Source organism: Spodoptera frugiperda, chromosome 12 (assembly GCF_023101765.2).
Source record: "Spodoptera frugiperda isolate SF20-4 chromosome 12, AGI-APGP_CSIRO_Sfru_2.0, whole genome shotgun sequence".
In the NCBI taxonomy this organism is placed as follows: Eukaryota; Metazoa; Arthropoda; class Insecta; order Lepidoptera; family Noctuidae; genus Spodoptera; species Spodoptera frugiperda.
Genome location: NC_064223.1, coordinates 2,281,768 through 2,304,606, shown reverse-complemented (window position 1 = coordinate 2,304,606; position 22,839 = coordinate 2,281,768). Strand labels below are relative to the sequence as shown.

At 37.0% G+C, this 22,839-nt stretch overlaps 4 protein-coding genes across 8 annotated transcripts in view; 3 read left to right on the top strand and 1 right to left on the bottom strand.

The window, feature by feature from the left end:
* LOC118262381 (putative uncharacterized protein DDB_G0282133) overlaps nucleotides 1-4,071 on the top strand; it is a 55,024-nt gene extending 50,953 nt beyond the window's left edge. For all 5 annotated transcript variants that reach the window (XM_035573665.2, XM_035573666.2, XM_050697561.1 and 2 more), the window contains one exon: nucleotides 674-4,071. In XM_035573665.2, the coding sequence (XP_035429558.2) occupies nucleotides 674-3,895 (3,222 nt within the window). In that variant the 3' untranslated portion in view covers nucleotides 3,896-4,071. The remainder of the gene's footprint in view (nucleotides 1-673) is intronic.
* Nucleotides 1-22,839, top strand: part of LOC118263056 (seminal metalloprotease 1-like) — a 418,985-nt gene that overhangs the window by 383,961 nt on the left and 12,185 nt on the right. The window lies entirely within an intron of this gene.
* LOC118262630 (uncharacterized protein C1orf131) lies at nucleotides 6,962-8,890 on the bottom strand. Its single transcript, XM_035574150.2, has 3 exons — nucleotides 8,512-8,890; nucleotides 8,079-8,263; nucleotides 6,962-7,062 (listed from the first exon to the last, which is right to left on the bottom strand). The coding sequence occupies exons 1-3, from the start codon at nucleotides 8,771-8,773 to the stop codon at nucleotides 6,994-6,996; spliced, it is 516 nt and encodes a 171-aa protein (XP_035430043.2). The 5' UTR covers nucleotides 8,774-8,890; the 3' UTR covers nucleotides 6,962-6,993.
* On the top strand, nucleotides 9,313-22,821 carry LOC118262477 (uncharacterized). The gene is made up of 9 exons (XM_035573875.2): nucleotides 9,313-9,787; nucleotides 10,532-10,616; nucleotides 14,458-14,617; nucleotides 16,309-16,436; nucleotides 18,494-18,670; nucleotides 19,318-19,417; nucleotides 20,055-20,384; nucleotides 20,773-20,935; nucleotides 21,450-22,821. The coding sequence occupies exons 1-9, from the start codon at nucleotides 9,660-9,662 to the stop codon at nucleotides 21,652-21,654; spliced, it is 1,476 nt and encodes a 491-aa protein (XP_035429768.2). The 5' UTR covers nucleotides 9,313-9,659; the 3' UTR covers nucleotides 21,655-22,821.

The window sequence follows — 22,839 nt, the reverse complement described above, 5'->3', positions numbered from 1 at the left end:
TTATTAATGAGATAATGTTCAACCCAGATTTATCGTGAGTCATGACTTCTGGCCTAATTCAGCACATATTGTCAATCTCTATAAAAATAAGGAAGTCGTAACAGATTACAGTTATGATAACGCTATGAAAAAACACAATTCTCCCGCGTTTGAACGTCTTATCTGTGCCCGCGCCTGCGATAAGCGCAGATACGCTCTGATTTTCTTGTTATCAAACATACTGAATAACCGCTGTGCAATTAAAACCTTATTGTCACGTAACAAAGATGAAAATGTTATGCACTCCAACAAATACTGTGTTAATTAAATTATTTTAAAATATTCCGCTTTTGATTAAGTTCATACAGAAGACGGTTTCTTGGCCAGTGACCTCGTTAACTTGTAGTATTGCGCGGTGGACTTTGACCGGCGGTTGCATCGCTTCACTGCAAGATAACCATCATTACTAGTGTTTTTACTACGATCAAAGACGCACCGTCATTAGATGACATTAATTTCTTCCCGACGTATAAGGAATCGTGTATCAATCGTACTTGACATTTCACCGTTATCGAATCGATCTCTTAATAGACTGTACGAACCTTTTATAAAGTTAAATGTCGTTGTTATTGCTATTACTGCAATAACAGTTACCGACAACTGTTTATTGACGATTTCTTGTTTCTCTTTCCAGATGGATAGCAGCTCAGAGGCGATGGAGTTGAGGCGGGAGCTGGACGCGGTGCGCAACGCGCTGCAGCAGCAGTCCGAGTCCGTCCTGAAGCAGAGGCACCAGCTGGTGGAGGCTGGCCACGCCCTCGCCGCGCGCGACAAGAAGGCGGCGCAGGAGAGACGGCTCCGACAAGACCAGCTGGCATTGGTACTACGATCGTTAGTCCTGCTGGAATCCCGCCTAACCAGAGAACAGAAACAGATTCACGTCGCACTCCACCAAAAAGAAAAAATCATCAAATCACAACAAGAAGAGATTGCAAAACTGAAGGCTCGCAAGTCGTACTGCAGCAATTGCCAGCAACTGCTCGGGTTCACCAGCGAACAGACCAACATCGAAACAGATCCTGAATTCCAGAGCTTAGAAAGCACTGACTCCAGGTTCCAGAACACGTTCGTCAGGAGCTGTAGTTATCGTGAAAGAAATTCTCCACCGGTATTCCAAAAAAATACTAGGTTAAGTAAGAGCTTCCAGTACCAGTTGCCGAAGAGTGAGATAGTTTACGGCAACACAAGTTCCAGTGAAGAAGGCAATAATGCCAGCGTCGGCAGTAAGGGTACCTTCATCAAAAACAAACAAGCTTTCGTACGACGAGACGTCTTCAGAAGATCAAGAAAATACTCAGGAAGAAAGAACAATAACAAATATGGTGACAACATGCAGAAAGGTTACAACAACAACAACAACCAAGCAAACAGCAGCAGTGCTGAGGAATGCATCGGCATGAGCTACCAAGTAAACCATGATGACGAGATCACAGCGAATCAAATCGCTAATGATATCAGAAGAGCTTCAATGAAAATTGACCAGCTTATCGGTGAAGCTGCCAAAAAGGAAATAGAAAATACAGGCAGCGAATCCGAGAAAACCTATTCTACAAAAGTAGAAAGATTACACGGAATCAAGAGACAAGGATCAGATGAAATAAAGGCAAACAGACAACTCTTCCTTAATAACGTTCTCAGCGAAGAAGGCAATGAGAAACCATGGTATTGTAATGTTAGTGATCCCGAACAAGAAGGAGACTGCATGGATCAGAGGCCAATAATGAATAAATCAAAGTCCTCAGAAGATATGCTGGGTGTTGGTTACAACAATGGCATTCATACTGAAGTAGTATCAGCTAAAAATGAAATATTGTGCAATAATATAATGAACAACAATGAAATATTCAGCACAAGATTTGATGACAAGAATAATAATGTGGAATCAAAGCAAGTGACTAATACTGATGGCAACGAAAACTGGTACGCAAGTACTAGTGATGCTGATGAAAATCCTACCAATGAGATTTATAAAAACAATCCGGTGCTGGAGTGTGTCAACCAAATCTTGCTTCAGAATTCATTGGATGACAGCAGCAATGACAATTCTAAATCTAGTGAAGCGCCCAGTCCTAAAGCATCAACAAAGCGTGTACAATTCTCCACCCTGAACAGCATCTCTTACGATGAGAAAGTAAGACCAAATAACACCAGTAACACGCTACCTCGACCAGACAAGAGAGCTAATAAAATTGTTAAATTCAGCTTGGAAACAGCATCTGAACACAGTTATGAGGTACCGAACACAGCTCAGGGCTTCCATTATGAGATACAAAGCTTGTACAGCAATGAATACGAACCGATTATAACCAAAGGCACTGATGCTAAACCAGCGCCAATACCGCGCACCGTACAAGCCATTGAGAAGCCTGCAGTTCCAAAAATAAGAGGTTCTATAGTGAAAAACATCGCTGCTAACATAGAAAATCGCAATGTAAATAATGTTGTTGAAAGAAAACTTGATAACGAGCTCGGGTCTATGAAAATATTCAACAAGCGTAAGGTGCCAAGAACTCCTCCCGCCCTGCCACCTAAGCCAAAGAACCTTTCGGCTAAATGGAAAGCCGAAAACACTGTCAAACAAATGACAGAGCAGTTAGACTCTGAAGCCGTTGCGGCTAACCAACGGGTTGCAGATGTTAAGACGAGAAAAGTGGGACAAGTAGCAACTGTCAACAATATAGAGCCTGACTACTGCTCCATTTCAGAGATAAATGTTCCAGTAGTCAGCAATGGCAAGAGGGAGTTGCTACTCACACAGCCAACGGTCGAGATCCACAACGAGCAGTACCCCGTGCACGCCATCAGCCCGAGAAACAGCGTGGCCAAGGTGGTGTCTCTGCCCAGGATCCAGAACAAGATCAGTGACAAAGACATTCCCAAACTTCCTCACGTCACTGAGATCATCATTCCGGATGAAGATGATAAGTCGAATGATGAACAGAGCCGCTCCTTCCAGCAAACTGCTGACAGTTACTTGACTAACTTTGCTATGCATCCTCTGCAACCAAAACTGGACCCTCGTGCTTCCATACAAATGGGTAACACAGTGTCTTCTATACTATCTGAGATTAACAAAGGTGGCAAGGGAGGTAACAAGCAGATTAATCTGACAGAACTGGACAATCAGTTCAACCATGGACCCGAGAAGAATCAATGCAATAACGCAGAAATGCACAAAGCTGAATACTTCGATGACATTGACAAATTCGATTTGTCACAGAACTTTGAGGAATTTAAAATAGACGATGAACTCGGCAGCATCGTTGCAGAGGAATACCGCATCAGCTCCGGTAGCAGCGACGGTTCCATGTCCGATGTTGTGACCGAGCATCTTACCAATGTACCTGATAAAGATAAACAGCATAATACTAATAATAAGGAAGACAATGAAACAGCTGATAATTTTCTTGATAGTAACGAGAATGCCTTGAATAAGGGTTTGTCTAAAAACGCCAAGTTGTCTAATAAGCCTGATCTCCTTTCAAATATAGAGAATTTAGAGACTGAATCTGTAAGGAACTCAGATATTGAGTCTAGTAATTCGTCCGGGAGCAACAGCGGCTCCTACAACACTGTCAAGCTGGAGCCCAGGATGGTGTTGAACAACAACCCAGAGCTGAATGCGCCCAAAACCAAGGGAACCTTCGACTTCTTCCTAGAGACGTCTGGTCTTAGTTCTAAGTCTATATTCACGCCCAGCAAGCAATACGTGTGTGTGAGGCCTCCGTGCGCCAACCACAAGAATGTGTTGAAGCCTAGGGATATAAAGATGCGCGTAAAGAATACTTTAACAACGAACAAAATCAACGAAAAACCTATGACGACTGCTATAAAATATTTCGAGCCCTATGTGTAAATTAATTGTTAGTTAGATACGTTGTATTTTATTTTTAATGAAATGCTTAAAACTATTTATTGTAAAAAAATGAACTTGCCGGCGTAATACGATGTACTAATGTATTTATGTTATTGTAAATATTATGGTTATTATAATACCTAGTTATTTTTCAATTATAAAATATTTAACATTTATTTTGTTGTTTTATTGTGACACAAAAAATATAATATCTCAATAGTGGAGTGGTCGCAAGTGTGACTGACGAGCTAATTGGTATCGGGTTCAAATCCCGAACAAACCAGTCAGAGCGCCAAACGCACTCTCGTTTCGATTACTTTAACGTAAAGCAAACTCATATTAAAGATACAGATATCAATTACAGTAAGAAATAATCGCAAAATGTGCCTTCAAAGAACAAAATAGGAATGTTATGTTGTCCCAAAGAAATAAAGGTAAACCGTAAATCAGGGAGACAGATATTCAAAGTATCGATACAAGGGAGTATTCAACTAGACGGGAGACAACAAGTTAGAAGTATATTATTTAGCAGCTTAGCTTCTATAGGGAGACAGTATGATAGAAAAAGAAAAGACAGATATTTTACACTAAAATTTCATTTAAAATAATTATATTAATTAGTAACTAACCTTTAATATCATGCTTTTATTCCTCAAAGGATAAGGCATTGAATGTACCAGTTATAAAGCTATTACCACTATTATTGGAATTGATTGATTGATTGATTACCTACCTACCTGAGCTACCTACCTGAGAGATATCGTGATAGTTACCTAGTTCGGCAGTCACGCTTGTAAAAACACTCAACTAAAAATTACAGTTTTACATAAAATTACATTAAAAATAAATAACTCTAAATTAGATTCTTACACATTATGTAGATACCCTCACTATGGTAGCACGATAATAAATTAAATATTTATATAGGTAACACACCTACACTACATTATAAAACCATAACTTCTATCACTTTTACACACTTAATGTATCTTCACAATACTATCCTCGACTAAAACGTTCACTATTTTTCTTACACTTATCAAAGAAAAACTTAGCTCTATCCTTAAACAAACGAAACACATTCCACCATGTATCTCTTTCCAATCCAGATTCCAGAATGGCAGTGCAATCTGCTTCGCACTTCTGGAAATGTACTTCAACACTCCTTATAAGTTCAGTATCAAATTCTGATACTAAAGAACTACTGCTTTCTTCTGTGTAAGTAGTGGATTCTTCTGGATAATAACTGGATTCTTCTGTACAACCACTAGATAAATATGAGCAACCACTGGATTCTTCTGGACAACCACTGGATTCTTCTGAACATCCACTGAATTCTTCTACACAGGATTCATTAGACACTGATGGTATTCTTGCACTAGATATATCCGCAAACGTATCGTCTGCACTCTCCAATCTCTGCTCCTCTTCTCTCAAATATGACTTCTGTATTCTTCTTGCCCGTAAAAATTCTTCTGAAGAAAATGTGGTCGTTGGTAAGTCTACCACAGCAGGTAAAGATGTGGTTAAATCTTCTGAAGTGTCCAAGTCCACTGGCGTGCCCCATTTACGATCTAAAGCACGGAATGCAACTGACAAATGCATGTGTAGTTCCATTGTGATAAATGTCTTGAAGATATGACGTATCTCGACGGTCAGATGACGGTTTACTGTTGATATTTTGATAAATGATACCTGTTTTATAGTAAACGCTTTCTACCCCCACTGGAGTATTAAATTAGTGTCATTAAGGTTGTAATTTAAGGATACTTAATCATTTCTTTTGAAAAAGTTTGTTGCTAATGAGATGCTTATTAAACTTGTAATCTATTAATTACCTACCCTACATTAAGTTAATACCTTTGGCCGCAAAAATGCATTGGTAAACAAATTAATTATATAGGTATCTTCATATTAAACAGTTTTATTTAGTTTCACCTGTTTGTTTGTTTGTTTATTTGGGTCTTTAGGACTTTAGTAGATACCTAATTAGTATTCCTATCCCTTCCTGACGGCAGATCAATCTGATTTTTGGTACACACTCTTATTCTTGATGGCATTAAACATTAAAACCATTTATTTAGCATAAATAAATATTTTTATGTACCTATCAATTGTTTTTGTTTCCATTGAGGTCTTTATGCTCACCTAAAATATTATTTTTTTATTTTACTGGCGACAACGACAAGTTTAATTTTGATATCGATGGCGAGATAAAGCCAATTACATTTTTAGTTTCCAATTTAAATCTACTTATATTATCGCACGTGCTTCTTAGTAAAATAAGTTATCGTGAAATCGTGTATATAAATACCCAGCTAGGTATTACCTATATAAAGATAAAACTCGTTATTTTATGGTAGTAATTACCTATTTCTAACGTCAAAGTCAAAGTATTTGGAAAACATAGGGTTGTAGGATATGCTGCTATACATGAAGAGATCATGCTATGTTTTGCTTTTGAAAGCATACAAAACTAACTAGTTCAGAGACGGCGAACCTTTTCATATAGGTAAACGTGCCATTTTTCCAAAGAAATGTTGTTTGAGGTGCTATATGTGCCATAAAAACAATGATTAATATTTTTGAAAGTTCGTTAAGCAGAATTTCTCCTGAATAGGACTTATTTGTGTAACTGAATCTTTAATGTGTAACATATCTGAAAATAATGACATGCATAAACAGATTTTCAGATCAAAGACGTGCCCGAAATATTGTGCTGCGTGCCATCAATGGCACGCGTGCCAATGGTTCGCCATCTCTGAACTAGTTAATGAAGTTAAACTAATTATAATAGTAATTAACTCACCTCTTGTCATGAGTGTGTTTATTTTATATTTTTTTGTTATTCTTTATATGTATTTGTTTAATATTTTCATAGATTCTTTATTAAGTATAATTTCAACATTTCATAATCAGGCCATCAGTACGCGCCTTATGAAAGTGTTATAACATAAGTTTACAACGCATTGCTATGATAGGAACAGCAGGAGTAATCTTAAAAAATATTTATTCTTTTTTATGGGTTAACAATTTCTCTTTCTATCAATTTGACAATAAAAATCGTTTTGTATTTCTAATAATTTATTATTTATTATTCAAATAATTTTACTTTTCTTCTTCTTTTTCGGTCCTTTATCATCTTTCTTTAAATCATTCTTCTTTACCTGAAATAATAACAAAATTATAAATGTTTTATCAACAATACTTATATCTATCTAGAAACAAAAACACTACAATCAAGTTAATAATAATCTAGGAATACATACTCATAGTAATCATAGCCAATAAATATTAATTATATTTAAATGCTACAATACTTTTAATCACTATTGACTGCACAGTTACTGCATTGGCTAAGCAGCAAGCTACCACGCAACATGTAACGGGTTCGATTCCCACACAGAGCAACTCTTTATGTGATCCACAAATTGTTGTTTTAGGTCTGGGTGTGATGTGTATGTGAACTTGTATGTTTGTAAACACACCCATGACACAGGAGAAAATCCTAGTGTTTTTTAAAAATCTAATACTTCTAAGTAAACTATTATTTATTACAACTAAAATTAAAACAAAAATGTTATTAACTTCACATGAAACAGTCATAGAGGATAGACATAGACCAGTAGCCAGTCACAACAGTGAATAAAGCTCCAAATAATATCATCATCATGAGACTGCTATTTATTTCATCACTTGGACTCTGCAAAGGAGTATATAATATATCTAACTGAGGATTTTCGAGATTTTGTCATAAAGACGAGTCTTTAAGTGTGGGAGAGCTATGTTTCAACATGAATGGGCTGACCTGACCAGAGTGATACCACAGCCTCACAGAAAACTGACCTGAAACAATGCTTGCATTGTGTTTTAAATATTTGATGGAAGAAAGGTTGTGTGAACCATGGGTTAAGTTATTAAAATAAGCAATTGCTGCGAGGTAAAGTGTAAAGCTCAAGACTGATCACAATGGAATACTTCTGTAATAATTATTTTAATTACGGCTTCTGATTAGCTGAAATCTATATCATGAGGCCAAAGGTTCGACATGCAATATGCAGCTTCATCCAAAGGCATTACAATGTAAAAATCAGCAATTTTCAACTTGAGCAGTGTTGTTAGCTAAGGGACAATATGAATTTAAGTAATTTAAGTAAGTCATTAAAAAGAAATTAGGTTTTACCTTTCCATAACTGCTAAGTAAGTGTCCGACATCATTGTTGGTCTTCTTTTTCTTCTTGCCTCCAGTCTGTAATATACTCTTAGACCTCATCTGCTGTTTGTCTTCTAATTCTTTTTTCTTCTCTTGTTTTCTCTTTTCCATAAGCTCTTTATAGTTTACATATTCCTTTTTAGGAGGTTTTGCACCTGAAATAAATATACACAAAATATAGTTAATTATAATCACCTACAAGACCTCTGCTGAACTCAACATAGGCCTCCAAAAATTCTAGCTCAGTGCAGGAATACTAGTTCCGGTCAGTGGGTTGCCTTAGATTTGAGTAATGTATAAATAGAGACATAATTAAAGAACAGAGAAAGCATACTTATGAAAAGATACCTTTAAAAAAATATATTTCTAGTAGAACAAACTCGTATATTAAATAGGAACTAACCTAAACTAACTGCGAGCGCTATCCTCGCTTCTTCTTTCTTCGTAGGGTCAAAACCCGACATTCCAAACTTGACAACTTCATGGCGAATCTTCTTAAGATCTAAATCTTTGCTAGTCTGCTGACTTCCAGGTTTTATTTCACTGTTATCACTATTATCAGCAGCAGTCTTCTTTTTAGGCTTGTGAGCTTCAAACTTTACAAATTTAAAGTTAACCTCAGGATTTTTCATTGCTAGCGCAGCTTTAGTCATTATTAGCGACATTTTTCTTTTATTATATCGTAAATAACTATTTTATAACCACAGAAATACAACACGTTGCCTTGTTTTTATTTTTCGATCGTCCTCTCGAGTTCTCGTGTGGTATTTATTATTACTGTCAACTGTCAGTGTTATTTTGACAATTCAATCCTTTTTTTAATTTTTAAGTCCTAGTATTTTAGCACGACCTTCATGAATAATAATTAAGTTTTCGTTGTTTACCCAAGATAAAGTAGAAAATTGACACTGTATTTCACTTTATAATTATAGGAAAATGTGATACAGCTGTAGCTTTTACAAAAAAATATCAAAAACCATGACCGTGTCTCATTTGATTATGTCATTTAGTTATACTAGAATTTCAGTAAACTGGATGACAAGCTGACAGGAAGTGTCAAAATGTGCTAAATGTCTCATAAATCACTCTGTTACACGAAACAAATTTTGTTTCAAGTTTACATCTTTCTCTTTTTGACACAAAGCAACAGAAATGTTTCTATCCTGTTGTCAAAAAAAGGTAAACAAAGGCTCGTGGAACGGTTATGTTTTTATTCTGCTTCTGTCTGCACTTCGCTAGATTGCTTGTTTTCCCTTCCTCATTTTACTTTTCATGACGAAATGCTGATCTAATAATAGTCCCACTTTTTGTTTGTTTTTCGTTTTAATATGCCGGCTGTGGTCGCGTCTTCACTAAAAATAATGTAACCGGTATTGAGTAGTGTTAAATTTGGACCGGCAGGTAGCGGGGCCAAATCATATTTTCGGCATACGCAAGAACACCTCGCCTCGTAACTCGTCGAACACAGAACGTTGACATTCCTAATACATTCTCATTCGGATACGTACGGTTTAGTTCTTAGGTGTAACTTGAATAACATTAAATAAAAATATGAGAAATAAGTATAGAAACACGGATTCCTCTATTAAGGCTGGGGATTTGATCCTGACAGAGCAACCTTTTGCTTTTGTTTTATCGTCTAAAGAGCAAGGAAGCCGGTGCGATAATTGCCTGGAAAAGTAAGTAAAGTTCACTTAACTCCAACTTAAAAAATCTGTAATATTATTTACAGTAACTAGGTACACACTTGTGACTTAAAATCTTACTGAATACTAAATTATTTTCTTTTTGTAATGGACTAAAATATAAATAAGTTGTACAAAACTTTTTGTTTATTTTATGCCATCTTGTTCTTGTTTTTAAACTCATATAGGTATGATTAATGTTTTCTAAACTTTTATGTTTATGTAACTGGAATTTGTATTTATTTGTTTACAAATACTATCCTTATTTATTCTTATATCTCACATAATTCTCGAGTTGAAGACCTGTAAATACATTATTCCTTAAAAATAATGTATAAATAAGTAATAAGTTATGACACCAAATATATTTTACTTATTAATTTTACTCCTTTAGATAGTTAGATAGTGTACATTTATAATTTGTTTAAGCTACTATTGATATTTCCAAAATAGTGTCTTGAGCTCCAAGTGAATACTCTGCCTACTTTTTCACTTTAAGATTTAATATAATTATTATGTCACATTTTAGTCTTAACAATTTTTTCTCAGCCTGTCCTAACTGGGCAAAGACCTCTTCTCACACAAAAAAGAATACTATATTTATCATTATATTTTTAGTACATTGATTTAATTGACATTGAAAACACAAATCACTGCACACAGATGGCAAACTAGTATTTTTAAACATGCATCAGTTGTATTGCATTGTGACATGGTGACCGTGTCGTTGCATTTCAGGGGCAAAGTGCTGAAATGTTCAGGATGCCAGTTTGTCTACTACTGCGGCCGATCGTGCCAGAGAGATGCGTGGGGTGATCACAAGGTATGTGTGTGTGTGACTTTCACTTACTCGCTGTTTTGAAGGTGGTTTTTTAATAATGCTTTCATTCTTTGTAACATATTTGTTGTACAAGGGTGGGCTTAATGCCATAGGCATTCATAACAGCAATATTTACTTTAAAAAATAAAATGTTGTCTTTTATTTTCTGAGTCGGTAGGTGTTTATAGTGCATACCTATGTTGCACTATAAACACCTACTTTTGGCATTCCCAATTCTACTATTATTTATTGATACATAATTTTTAAAATCAATCATACTATAATACTATGCCTAACCCAGGAGTCTAGCTGCAAACGCACTTTCGGGTATTAAACCCTAATAAATACAATTTAATAAAAACGTATAGTTAATTAATAATGTGAAAAGTTATGGCCTATCAAAATTTAATGAATAGCTGTTAAAATGTGTCAACAGTTCGTTCTATAACTGCTACTGCCAGACTTTGATATATTCCGTAACGATAGCGCGGGAAAACGCATAAATCGTGGGCGTGAAAAGAAATTAAGTTTTAAAATAAATGATACGAAAAGAGATCCGACCGTGACAGCCAAATGTTGCAACTTTATCATCGAACGGGAAACGTATTTATTTATAAAACGAAAATCCGTTGAATAAATATTTATTTAACGCGGCTCGTTACACCGCACATTAACAAACATTATGACATGGTTCACACGTAATCCAGATTCTTCATCTTCTCCTCAACCCTGCGTAATGTTTCGTATTTTATTTTCTCCACCTAAATGTCCGATAAATGTCGACATGATACAAACAGCCCGGAGATATCCGGAATAACCGGCCGACGCACGTCAAACGGTCAAAATGACGATTGACGTAATAGGGCGTTGTGTAACACTTGTTTTTTTAATGTATGATTAGTATAGGTATTCGCAGATGTTACTGAAATAATCTGTTAGAAATTAATCTTGTTTCTGGTATATTTGGCCCAAGTCACGTACCGTGTTGGTATTGCCAAGTGGGACAGGAGTCAGCGGGCCGCTAATTGCGGTTATGCAGGAATTAAGAGGAGTCGTTGCCATGGAAACGGGCACACACCGAATCTATTACTTGAAACTTCTTTTCATTGTAGATACTATTCTGTAAACTGAAGTAATTTATGATCGAATGCTCAAAGTTACGGTCACAGACTTTCTTAAAGGGAAGGGGGTAGTTAGGCTTCTGGTAACCTCACTCACACAACGAAACACAACGCAAGCGTTGCTTCACGTCGGTTTTCTGTGAGGCCGTGGTATCACTCCGGTCGAGCCGGCCCATTCGTTCCGAAGCATGGCTCTCCCACACACATCTATCTAATCCACCCACGAATCGTAATTACACGAGTCTTACCTATAAATATAAATTGAAATCTCAATACGATTTTACGGCCAATGTTCCCGAGTCAAAGGTCCCGTTCAATCTCGCCTGTGATACGATCCAGACATTTCATGGCTGCCTGCCATCCTACCGCTACCGAGACATTACATTCTCTTTTTATTCCTACTCTTAAAACCTCTATTTATATTCTCAAGTCGTTACACGCTTACTTGTGCAATATATTAGCGGAATACGAGCATTTAAAAAGATAAAAAATGTATGGTGACTCAATTCGTGCCTGTTGTACTAAATTTGGATTATGTCCCTGACAAAGTGACGAATAAATCCGCTATTGTTTGTATTGTTTACACGCTTAAACTCAGCAGTGTAGGCGTATTTAATTGATTCAATAAAAAGGCACATCGTATTTTGGGACTGTAATCTGTAATCCAGAAAAGAGCGTGTTCCTTTTAAAAGACCGGCAACGTACCTGTGACTTCTCTGGTATTGCGGGTGTCCATGGGCAGTGCTGATCGCTTACCATCAGGTGACCAGTCTGCTGGTTTGCCCTCTATTCCATAAAGAAAATGATCCAAGTCGATCCATCTAGAAACTGCTGAAGCGTCGACGATACAATAAAAAAATAGGTAAATGTAATCACCAAAAATCCTACTACTCACATATCCACTCGTAATTATAAATACAAGTTGAAGCTTTTAAACCCGCGAAAGATTTATTCTAAGCCAAACTAATATTGTTTCTACAAAACAAATGGATCGTAATTCACAAGTATAAATAAATAAAAGAGTGCGTTGAATGTATAGTGATTCATTTCCTCTGTGTTGTTGACGTGTTTTATGCACATCAATCTTAATGGGTTTGAATTAAAATTAGTTTCTGTACATGCTATTTTTATGAGTTTGTAGCTGTGGATTATGTATCCCACCCAAAACATAAATGTGAAAGGCTGCCAAGTTCGATAATATTGGAATGCTTCGCCTATAAAAGAAGTGAGATCTAAATAAGTACCAAGTTCCATACACAGACCTCAGTTAAAAATGATATAACAAGTTGGCAAGTTTTCACACACTTTTTTATAAACCTACTAAACGCAATGAGTCAAGTATATAATTTTCTATTAAAACTTGCCAAGTTATATCATTTTTAACTGAGGTCTGTGTATGGAACTTGGTACTTATTTAGATCTCACTTCTTTTATAGGCGAAGCATTCCAATATTATCGAACTTGGCAGCCTTTCACATTTATGTTTTGGGTGGGATTTCATTTATTTTTGTAAGGTTTATTTTCTTTTTTCTTATTTTACTTTACTTTGACTAAATACAAACCTTCGTAACGAATTTTAGGTCGGTACGACCATTGGAAGATATAGATAAATTTTTTGTTTTAGTTCCTTAGGGGTACTACACCTTGAACCAACCACCACCAAAACCGACTCACACTTGGCCATTTTCAGATTTTTTCCTTTACCTTGACCTAAAGACCTACCTCCATGCCAAATTTCAAGTCAATACGACCATTGGAAGTGGTCTAGGTTTTTGATGAGTGAGTGAGTCAGTCAGTCAGTGAGTGTATAGTAAAAATAGCGATTTTCTGACGTCAATATCTCAAGACCTACTAGGTACATTAATGAAATTTTGTATTTTAGATAAGGAAGTAGATCTCACAGATACTAGAAATTTCATATGCGTAGATAAAATAGATTTTGAGTTATAGGTGGGTCGAACTTGGCCCGAAATGGTTCGTGTAATATAACCCACGGCCGGTGTGTCGGTTTTTTTGCTCGAACTTGGCGGACACACTGCCGTGTGTCTAGATATCCTTGTTCAAACTTACAAATCACGTAGTTCTGTAAAATAAAACTGCAAATACTACTGGACAATGTTATTAGGAAAGGTGAAAAATGGATAGTATTTTTAACTTCACGTCACGCCTTTATCCCCGAAGGGGTAGGCAGAGATGCACATTACGGCACGTAATGCCGCTATACAATGTACACCCGGGTGATTCTTCAAAAAACTTTAACTTTTATTTAACAAATCATTATTCTCCCGCGTTATTAAGCATCATGGTAGCTTATTGTCATCCTTATTTATATTTGATTAGTTGAGAGCAGTGTCACAGCTTAATTTATTGAAACCAAATTTTGTGTTTCAATCGCCAGAATTGTTAACTTTTGGGTGAGGATAATGACGCCGTTAACTTTTTGTGACTTTTTTTGAAGAATCACCCACCCACTTTTCACCATTTGTGTTATAAGTCCCATGTATTAGGGAGTGAGCCTATTGTCATATACTGGGCACAATTCTAGACTCCGTGCTACTACTGAAAAACGGAAAACGGAAAAAACCCAGCAATACTTTGCCCGACCCGGGGATCGGACCTGAGACCCCTTCTTGTCCGGCACTTGCGACCACCCGAACAAAGAGGCAGACGAAAAATCAAACTGAAAATAACATAAATAATCCAAGTCCCAATTTGATTTTCAGTGGGAATGTGCGAACTTCAAGCGCGTGGCTCCGAAGGTCCTGCCGGACGGCGCCCGCATGCTGGCGAAGATCATCAACCGGCTGTACCGGGGTGATGGCCACTCATTCCGGTCCTTCTACTCCGGCACCTCCTTCAGGATGTGGAAGGATCTGATGTCACGTGAGTTTCTTATTAAAGATTTTTAAATGGTGGTTTTGCAAATTATGCTACTTATTGTAGTTAAAAAAAAACAGTTTAGCTTGACCTGTGAGTTTGTTTGGGTCAAATTTAAATATTAGAATTTAACTCCCTTCTTGACGTCCGCTTGATTTGATATTTAGTACACACTCTTAAGTCTTTGACTGCCAATAGAAAACTGTTGCAGGCAAATCCTCCGCTAACGTCGGTCACCGGTGACCCCCGTGGCGTTTAAAGTATTAATCTCGATGACCGTGCAATATAAGCATATTAAAATCGTTTAACATAAAAAAAAATGTTGTTGTATTATGTCCTATTTGTTTGTGCGTGATTTCTTATTACATGCTGAAAATATCGAAATAGAAGAATAGTTGGCCTACCAACATCGAGTTTTCCTACACACATTAGTTCTTCTCACATTTTTGAACGCTATTAGCAGCTGAAAATATCCTCGCTAATTAGAAAGCAATTAGCCAAAACGTTTAAATACTAAGTAGTACATACTTCAACTATTAAAAAACTACTTTCTTGTGGTTTCTGCGTTTCCGCTACAGATTATTTATCGGTAGCAGTTACAGTACATGCAGTGAACTTTTTAAGTGCCTACGATTTCCCTATTTCAAGCTTCGATTACAGATTATTCAGACTTCAATGACGGCTTAAATCACGCGCCTAGATGTAAAACAATTCATCGTTTTGATGTAGGTATAAATTATAAATGATTTAGTTTCTGTAGCCTGCGCCAAGACGGATATACATAGGTGTTATTGCGTTCACCTGGTTCTGCGTCATTAGTCGGAATAACAAACAAACATACAGATAGTATTTATTATGATATATTTGTGCTATTACGGTCTTGATTGTTTCCATGCGGTTGTGGATCTATTTTGGTTTGTAGAGTTTCTATATTTCCGTTTGTTTGGAGCATCTATGGAGAGATATAAAGGTGTTGTTAAATCAACTGCTAAGATCCTCATCATTAGCCAATTTTCGGCCACTAGTCATAGTGGTCATTGGCCTTTCCGATTTTAATAACGCAACTGAGCTATCTTCAGCTCTTCACATCGAAACCACTGCCAAAATTAAGTCTTATTAAACCTTATTAATGAGTATTAAAGCTCCAAATCCTTTTTACAAGTTTACTTGATTTGATTGACCTTGTTATATTTCTTTTTTTTTTTTTGATGTCGGGATTAAACTTCGAAGGGCATTAAACAGCTAGGCGCTGTTTTAGGGAGAATAAATCTAAGGAGTGTGAGATTCTTACCTCACCAAAACTACCCCGGTGACCACGATCATCACATATAGGGCGCACCAAGTCCTCTAATGGCCTGCTCCGCTAACCTTCATGATTACCTGTATCCATCTCCTAACTGCCAATTTCAATAACCGAATTAATGCAGCATCGTTGGATCTATTTTCATTTATGACAAAATGTCTTTAGAAGTAATGTCAAAAATCAATCTTAATCTAAAGATTTTGGATTAACCCTTCGTATGTTTGGAACGTGGATCCACACGAGACACAATGTGTTTTCTATTGTTGTCTTATATACGGCATATGAGAGGTTAAAGGTCGGTTATTGACATCGGTATCTTAGTAAATGATGTACAGAAGACTTCCATCGTGATCGTTCATGAAGTTTAAAACGTACGTTTTTACCCCGATTACAGATTATTCAGACTTGAAAGCGGACACGAAGAGGATGGATCACTTCACGACGCTCTGCGTGGTGTTGTACGAGTTCCTAAAAGACATATCACTGCCAAACACTGTGGAACTTATGGGATTATATGGGAGGGTGAGTGGCAACTGGCATTTATTTTGTATTCTAGATAATTTTGCAGAAATGTGAACTCTGCTTGGACGTCTCTCGGCTGATGATGATGATGATGATGAACTCTGCTTGGAGTGGGAATTTCAAAGTAATTTGTAAGTTTAGTAAGAAATAGGACTGCGTGAAACCTAAATAAATATTGGAAAATATGTTGTATAGATATCGCGACTTATTTCTCAAAATGCTAGGTAGATGAGTACTAATGAAATGTAATTCCACAATTTTCAATACAGAGTAATCAGAACCGAGATTATACACTCGTCAATCACATGTGCGATCCCCTTTAAGGTACGCATCGCACGCTACGGATTTTAGCTTGTCTTGTATAGAAACTCATACAGCCTTGGCCAAAAGTATTGAGCACCCATGAAATCTTTAAGTTTTATGCGAAATATCAAATAGAAACAAAACAAAATGTTTTTTATATGTTTATTTTACTATTTATTAATTGAAATTGAATACTTTGTAAGTCCACCCTTTGCCTTAATTACGGCAGAATTTTTTTTGGTATAGAGCTAACAAGATTTTTACAGTCTTTAGCAGTAATCGCGTTCTATTCTAGGCATAGGTGGCATTTTAAATCTTCTCTGTTGATAATAGGGTGGCGCCTACCTCTGCGCTTTACTAAAACCCATAAATATTCTATGGGGTTTAGATCTGGCGCCTAGGCAGGCCAGTCAAGAAGCTCTACGTTATTTTCCCGGAATCATGCCATAGTGCGGGCAGATTTATGGCAAGGTGCGTTATCCTGCTGGAATTTACCAATATCCATGTTCCTGTCGCCGAAAAGTTTCGTGAATGAAGGCAGGAACGCAGTTTCTAGTAAAATTATGTACTTAGAAGAGTCCATTCGGCCCTCTCACACGAACAATTCGCCAACTCCAGAATCGGTCATGCAACCCCAGACCATTATGCTACCGCCACCATGTTTTACGGTTGGTACCACACACTCTGGATTAAAATCTTCGCCCACCCGGCGACGTACGGAGGTCACAACGGGGGTACCAAAAATCTGCTATAAAGAGACAAATATTGAGTTCCAGAAAACAAAAGAACTTCATCTATGCGTTTGGATTTTAAACCATTTTATATTATTTTATTAGGGCATTAAATATAGTTACTTACCTCTAAGTTAGATTCGTCTGACCACACAAAATTTGACCACTCTGAATTGGTGAAAGTTCGATGTTGTAAGGCCCATTTATACCGAGTTTTTTTGTTTTTGTCGGGAGCCATGGTTTCTTCCTAGCGTCACAACCTTTTGGATCAGCTTCCTAAAGTCTTTTACAAGTAGTTCGAGCAGAAATTGATTCCTTATTTTGTTCTGACAACTCAGCAGCGAGCTCTGAAGATCATTTTTTCCTATTTTTTAACGACTCTCTCGGTAACTGATGATCCTGACGGTCTGTGGTGATGCGTTTGCGCCCTGTTTTTGGTATATTTTGATGTGATCGGATAGCATAGAATCGCTGAATAACAAATTGCAAGGATCGGCGCGAACATTTCACAGTTTTGGAAATCTCTACTTGTGATTTCCCTTGCTCATGCAGAAGCTGTACCTCCACTCGATTTTCTGAAGAAAGTTCGTTTCGTTTTGGCATATTACAACGATAATACTTATAACTTTGAGATAAAATACCAAAAACGCACCTAGATCACGGGATGTTGTCAAAACGAGCGATGGTAGCGAACTGATAAATAAATACAAACATTGCAAAAATCTCATTTTATTACACGCTACGGCATAAACCATTGTTTTTAAATCTTTGTAGATAGCCGACAAACAAATACTTCAACAGTAGATTTAGTTTTCTGCCATACTTACCGTGATCGAGCGAAATTTGTTAGGTGCTCAATACTTTTGGCCAAGGCTGTACAACTGCGTCCACTACGTACGCATCATCAGCAATGCCTACATGCGATGCGTACGATGCGAGCGTGTGAACGCTTACCTTTACCACCGAAAACATTTTGAAGCATCAAAGACAAACTTTAAAAATATATTTCCTAAAATGTTCCAGATGGTAATAAACAGCTTTATGATTTTGGACATCGACATGAACTCCATCGGTACGGGCATTTACTTGGCCTCCTCTATACTGGACCACAGCTGCGATCCGAACGCGGTGGCTATCTTCGACGGCAAGACTATCAACATCAGGGCTATCAAGGACATGCCTTGCTTGGATTGGAATCAGGTAAGAATTTTTATAGATTTTTTTACTCAATTTGCTCGGTCTATACCAAGCTCCAATACAAAATAATGAACGTGTAATAAGCAGAGACGTAAGTGAGACAGTGCTATCAAGCACTGTTTCCCCCAGTAACTTCACTTAAGTTATTGGATACCCTATTCCCCATCTTCCAGAAGACTACCAGCCCACTTATAATTCCTCCGGAGTTGCGGGTGTCCATGAGCGGTGGTGATTACTTAGGTGCTTGTTAACCAGCCTATTCCAAAAGTGTCATTTTCAAAGCAATATGCGACGAGGAGTTACAAATGCGTTGCTATTGAGTAAGGATTGGGATCTTGTGGAGGGGAGAAATTAGTCCTCCGGTAACCTCACTCACACGGCGAACCACAACGCTACTGTTGTTTTAAGACTTAGTAGTAGGTGAAGACGCGCCGGACTTCAGTGTTCCGGTGTTTTCATGGTTGTATCTACTGTAGATCCTGGCTTACAGGAGTTGCAGCGGTATGGGAGGTTGTGGCGGGCTTGTCCCATTAAAAAAGTAGGGAAATGGAAAATTAAAACATTGCACCGTCTGTTAGTAAACCATGGTCAGGAAGAAGATTGTATTTTAAAGATGTATAGTAAAATATCTTAATTTGGTTGCTTTTCAGATGCGAATATCATACATAGACCTGATGAAGACGCCATACGACAGACAGACGGAGCTGCTGCAAAACTACTACTTCTTGTGCCAGTGTGACAGGTGCATTGGTAAATGCTTTAGATGTGCCTACTAATTTATACTCTAGCATGCTCTCTGTTCCCCCTACTTCTTTGGTGGAAGTTGCCAGGGTAGCCAAATAGGTTTTACTGTATAATATTACCGATATACCGCAGAAAGGAATACCAAAAACGATACTTCTTGTGTTCCAAACTTGGTATGGTCTTTTAACGGAAGAATTTGGTCTTTCAACGATCAATGTTGTCACTTTTTGATAGTCGAAACTACTGTCGGATGCTAGATACATTAATCACGATGTTTGTAGTCTGTCAATTGTGTAAATTCTCACACGGATCGAAGATACCTCCTCATTTTTTATAGTGGGCTAATAATACTTTGTAACTGAATCGCAACCCTGGTGACTTCCATCGATATTAGCATACAGCAGTCTTCCATGCTGTTTGGTAGTCTTAGCTTCGTTGCTTATGCGAAAACAATACAAAATATTCTCACAAATCATCGATTTGTGTTAACAAAACCCACCATTATTTATGATTTTGTCCTCATAGAACTTATTTATTTTTGAATACTGTTCCTTCTTTTCTTCTCTTCTCTTCTGCATTGCGAAGCATGCTACATTATTTTTACTATCTTCCCATTATTTACTCAAGAATAAATTGTTTGCAGATGAAAATCAAATAAAACACGTGCATGGCGCCATTTGTCTGAACAAACAATGCAATGAACCGGTCTCAATACCTTGGAAAGAAGACTGTCTACTCGCCAGAAGACCGGAAAAGACCGAGGTCAATGAACCGTCAAATAGTAGACCGGAGAAGATAGAAGAAAATTCCACAGATTTGGATAAAATAGAAGAAAATGGTGTAGATGAAAAAGATACGCTGCACTGTAAGGAATGCGGAACGAAGTATACTGAGAAACATGTCGATGTCTTCGTGAAGACCATGGAGTTCACACATGTGCATTTACAGAATATGGAGAGGGCGTCCGTTGCTTGTATCCTTTTTATAATCAAAAGTCAAAATTATTTATTTCAAATAGACCAGAAAAGCACTTTTGAACGTCAAAGTAAATATAATAATAATATTAACAATATCTGTCTGTCGGTCAGTCCTCTAGTAAAGCTATTTGCTTGTTCCAAAGTGTAGATTCCTATGGAGAAGAACGAGCTAATCTCTGTGGAATATCATACAAGTATAGTTAATCACATTGGAAACATTTTTAATGACATCAATTTAAAAGTTATCAATTTTTTTAAATCTTTCTGTTGTTTGATCAGCTAATGCAGCCATACTGTACGTTTAGCGCATCATAATTCTGCATTCATAATATATCCTCAATTTTATTGTTCAATATCAATAAATTCCTAAGCTCCACTCTCCAGATGTGGATGTATGTCAGTACTGCCTGGACAGACAGGAGGGTGTGCTACACCCACTCAACGTGATGCACGCTCAGACCCTGGACCATGCCTTCGACGCACTCATACAGGTGCAGCTGTGGGAGAAAGCTTGTGTGTACGCTGAGAAACTCATTCCTTGTTTTAAGTAAGTAGATTTTAAATATAATCCTCATTATAAAACATAACGCCACACATGAGTTATCAAAGGGTTCGGCAGAATTGCGCACAATTGATTTCATTTTTTATTACCATCACTGCCCCTGTTAATCAGTGGCTGTAAGACCTGTAAAATATAGGATTTCTATTTAAAATACGTTTTCACCAGAGAAGTGCTATGCTATGTTACTGTGGATGCGTTCGTTTCTTCCCATCCCATCGTGTTCATTGGTACACATAGTACTCAGCTAAGCTATGTTTTTATATGGAAAGATATGGGGGCTAGCTATGGATGGCTTCCCTACTATTGATACATCGCATCGTCGAGCTGCGCATCTTCCTCGCACAGCTATAAAGCTTAGTATCAGTGGAAACGGTTACATAGTTTCACAGCTTAGCTATTACATCTTCGTAGCATAACTACATAGCACATCTCTGCGAGAAAAGCATCCTTAATACCGTATATACCAAAAGCAGAAATAAATTATTTGTTTTTTTTACAGATTCTATTACGGCGACAGAAACCCACTGCTTGGCTTGCTACACCTGAAGTACGGAAAGATATTACTGTTCAAAATGGAAATAGAGAAAGCCTTAGCCCAGTTGAAATCTGCTGAGAAAATAATAAAAATGACACATGGCGATAGGCATCCTCTTTACAAAGAACAATTACTGCCCTTACTGCAACAAGCAATAATGGAGTCTTGAAATTATGATGCAGTGCCTGTCTAGGTCTTTTTAGTGTTTAACGTGATGATTGTGAAAGATAATAACTAATAAGCAATGTTCTAATACAAATTTAAATGGATGTAGTCCACTGGTACATCTTGATGGTGATGAAGGACTTCTATGGATGTCTTCTGCGCTAATTAGGTGTTGCATAGGACATTAATGCCTATTTTCACCCAAAGTCCCTTAAATTTGAAGGAACTTCTAAGCCAAGTGACATTTAATGATCCTATTAGTAACAGCTAAAGGTAAAAGTAAGAGGTTAGTTTAAGAGCTTCCTCAAGCTAAGTAACTCTTAGTTGAGAGGTAGTTTAGAAGTGGTTCGTGCAAAAGACCGTAAGTCAGGTCAGTAGCCTTAGTACGAGTTTGCTTTACGTTGAACGAAATCGCTCTGATTGGCCGGCTCGAATAAACCAACCAATCAGAGTGCTGAACGCGCTCTCGTTAAAACATACTCGTACTAAGCCCTCTGCTCACCTAACTGAATAAAGACAATGAAGTAATAGGGTAACTGAATATGTGTAAATGTCTCGCAGTCTTTGTGGTTCTTAGAATAAAAAAAAATCTTTTTGATGCTATTTAGGTGTAAGCAAAACAAAGCAATATCGACAACGTATACCATGCCATAAGTCTTTATATTACAAAATTATTCTGTATGAAGTAATTAACTAAGAGAATAGCAATTTACAAATAGTAATAATCAATTTTTGCCACTAATTTTAGTGTCTTGTAAGTCTTTTAAGAGTTATAAGGAAAAATACACATAGGGAACCAGGTATGCAAGAAAGGTCTCTTCTCCAACAGAAATAACCATTGCAGGGACATAAAAACATGTTGCAATAATTATGTATGTATACTATGATACCTACCTTTTTAAATACTTACTATAGTCGTGTTCTAATATTATTATGTCATGGTGTAATTAGATCTTTACTTTAGCATACATGGTCAAGATGGGAACGATTGTCAAAATGTATAATCTTATGTTTCCAGTACAAAATTAGTTAATATTGTCAGATTGTATAGTAAAGTGACCTTACATAATGATAATTGTCAATTATTTTATAAGTCACAAGGCTGTGTGTGCAATAAATTGGGTTAAGTTGTCATATTTAGATGCTTTTATTAATAAAGAAATCAAGTCACTATTGTAGTTTTATAAAA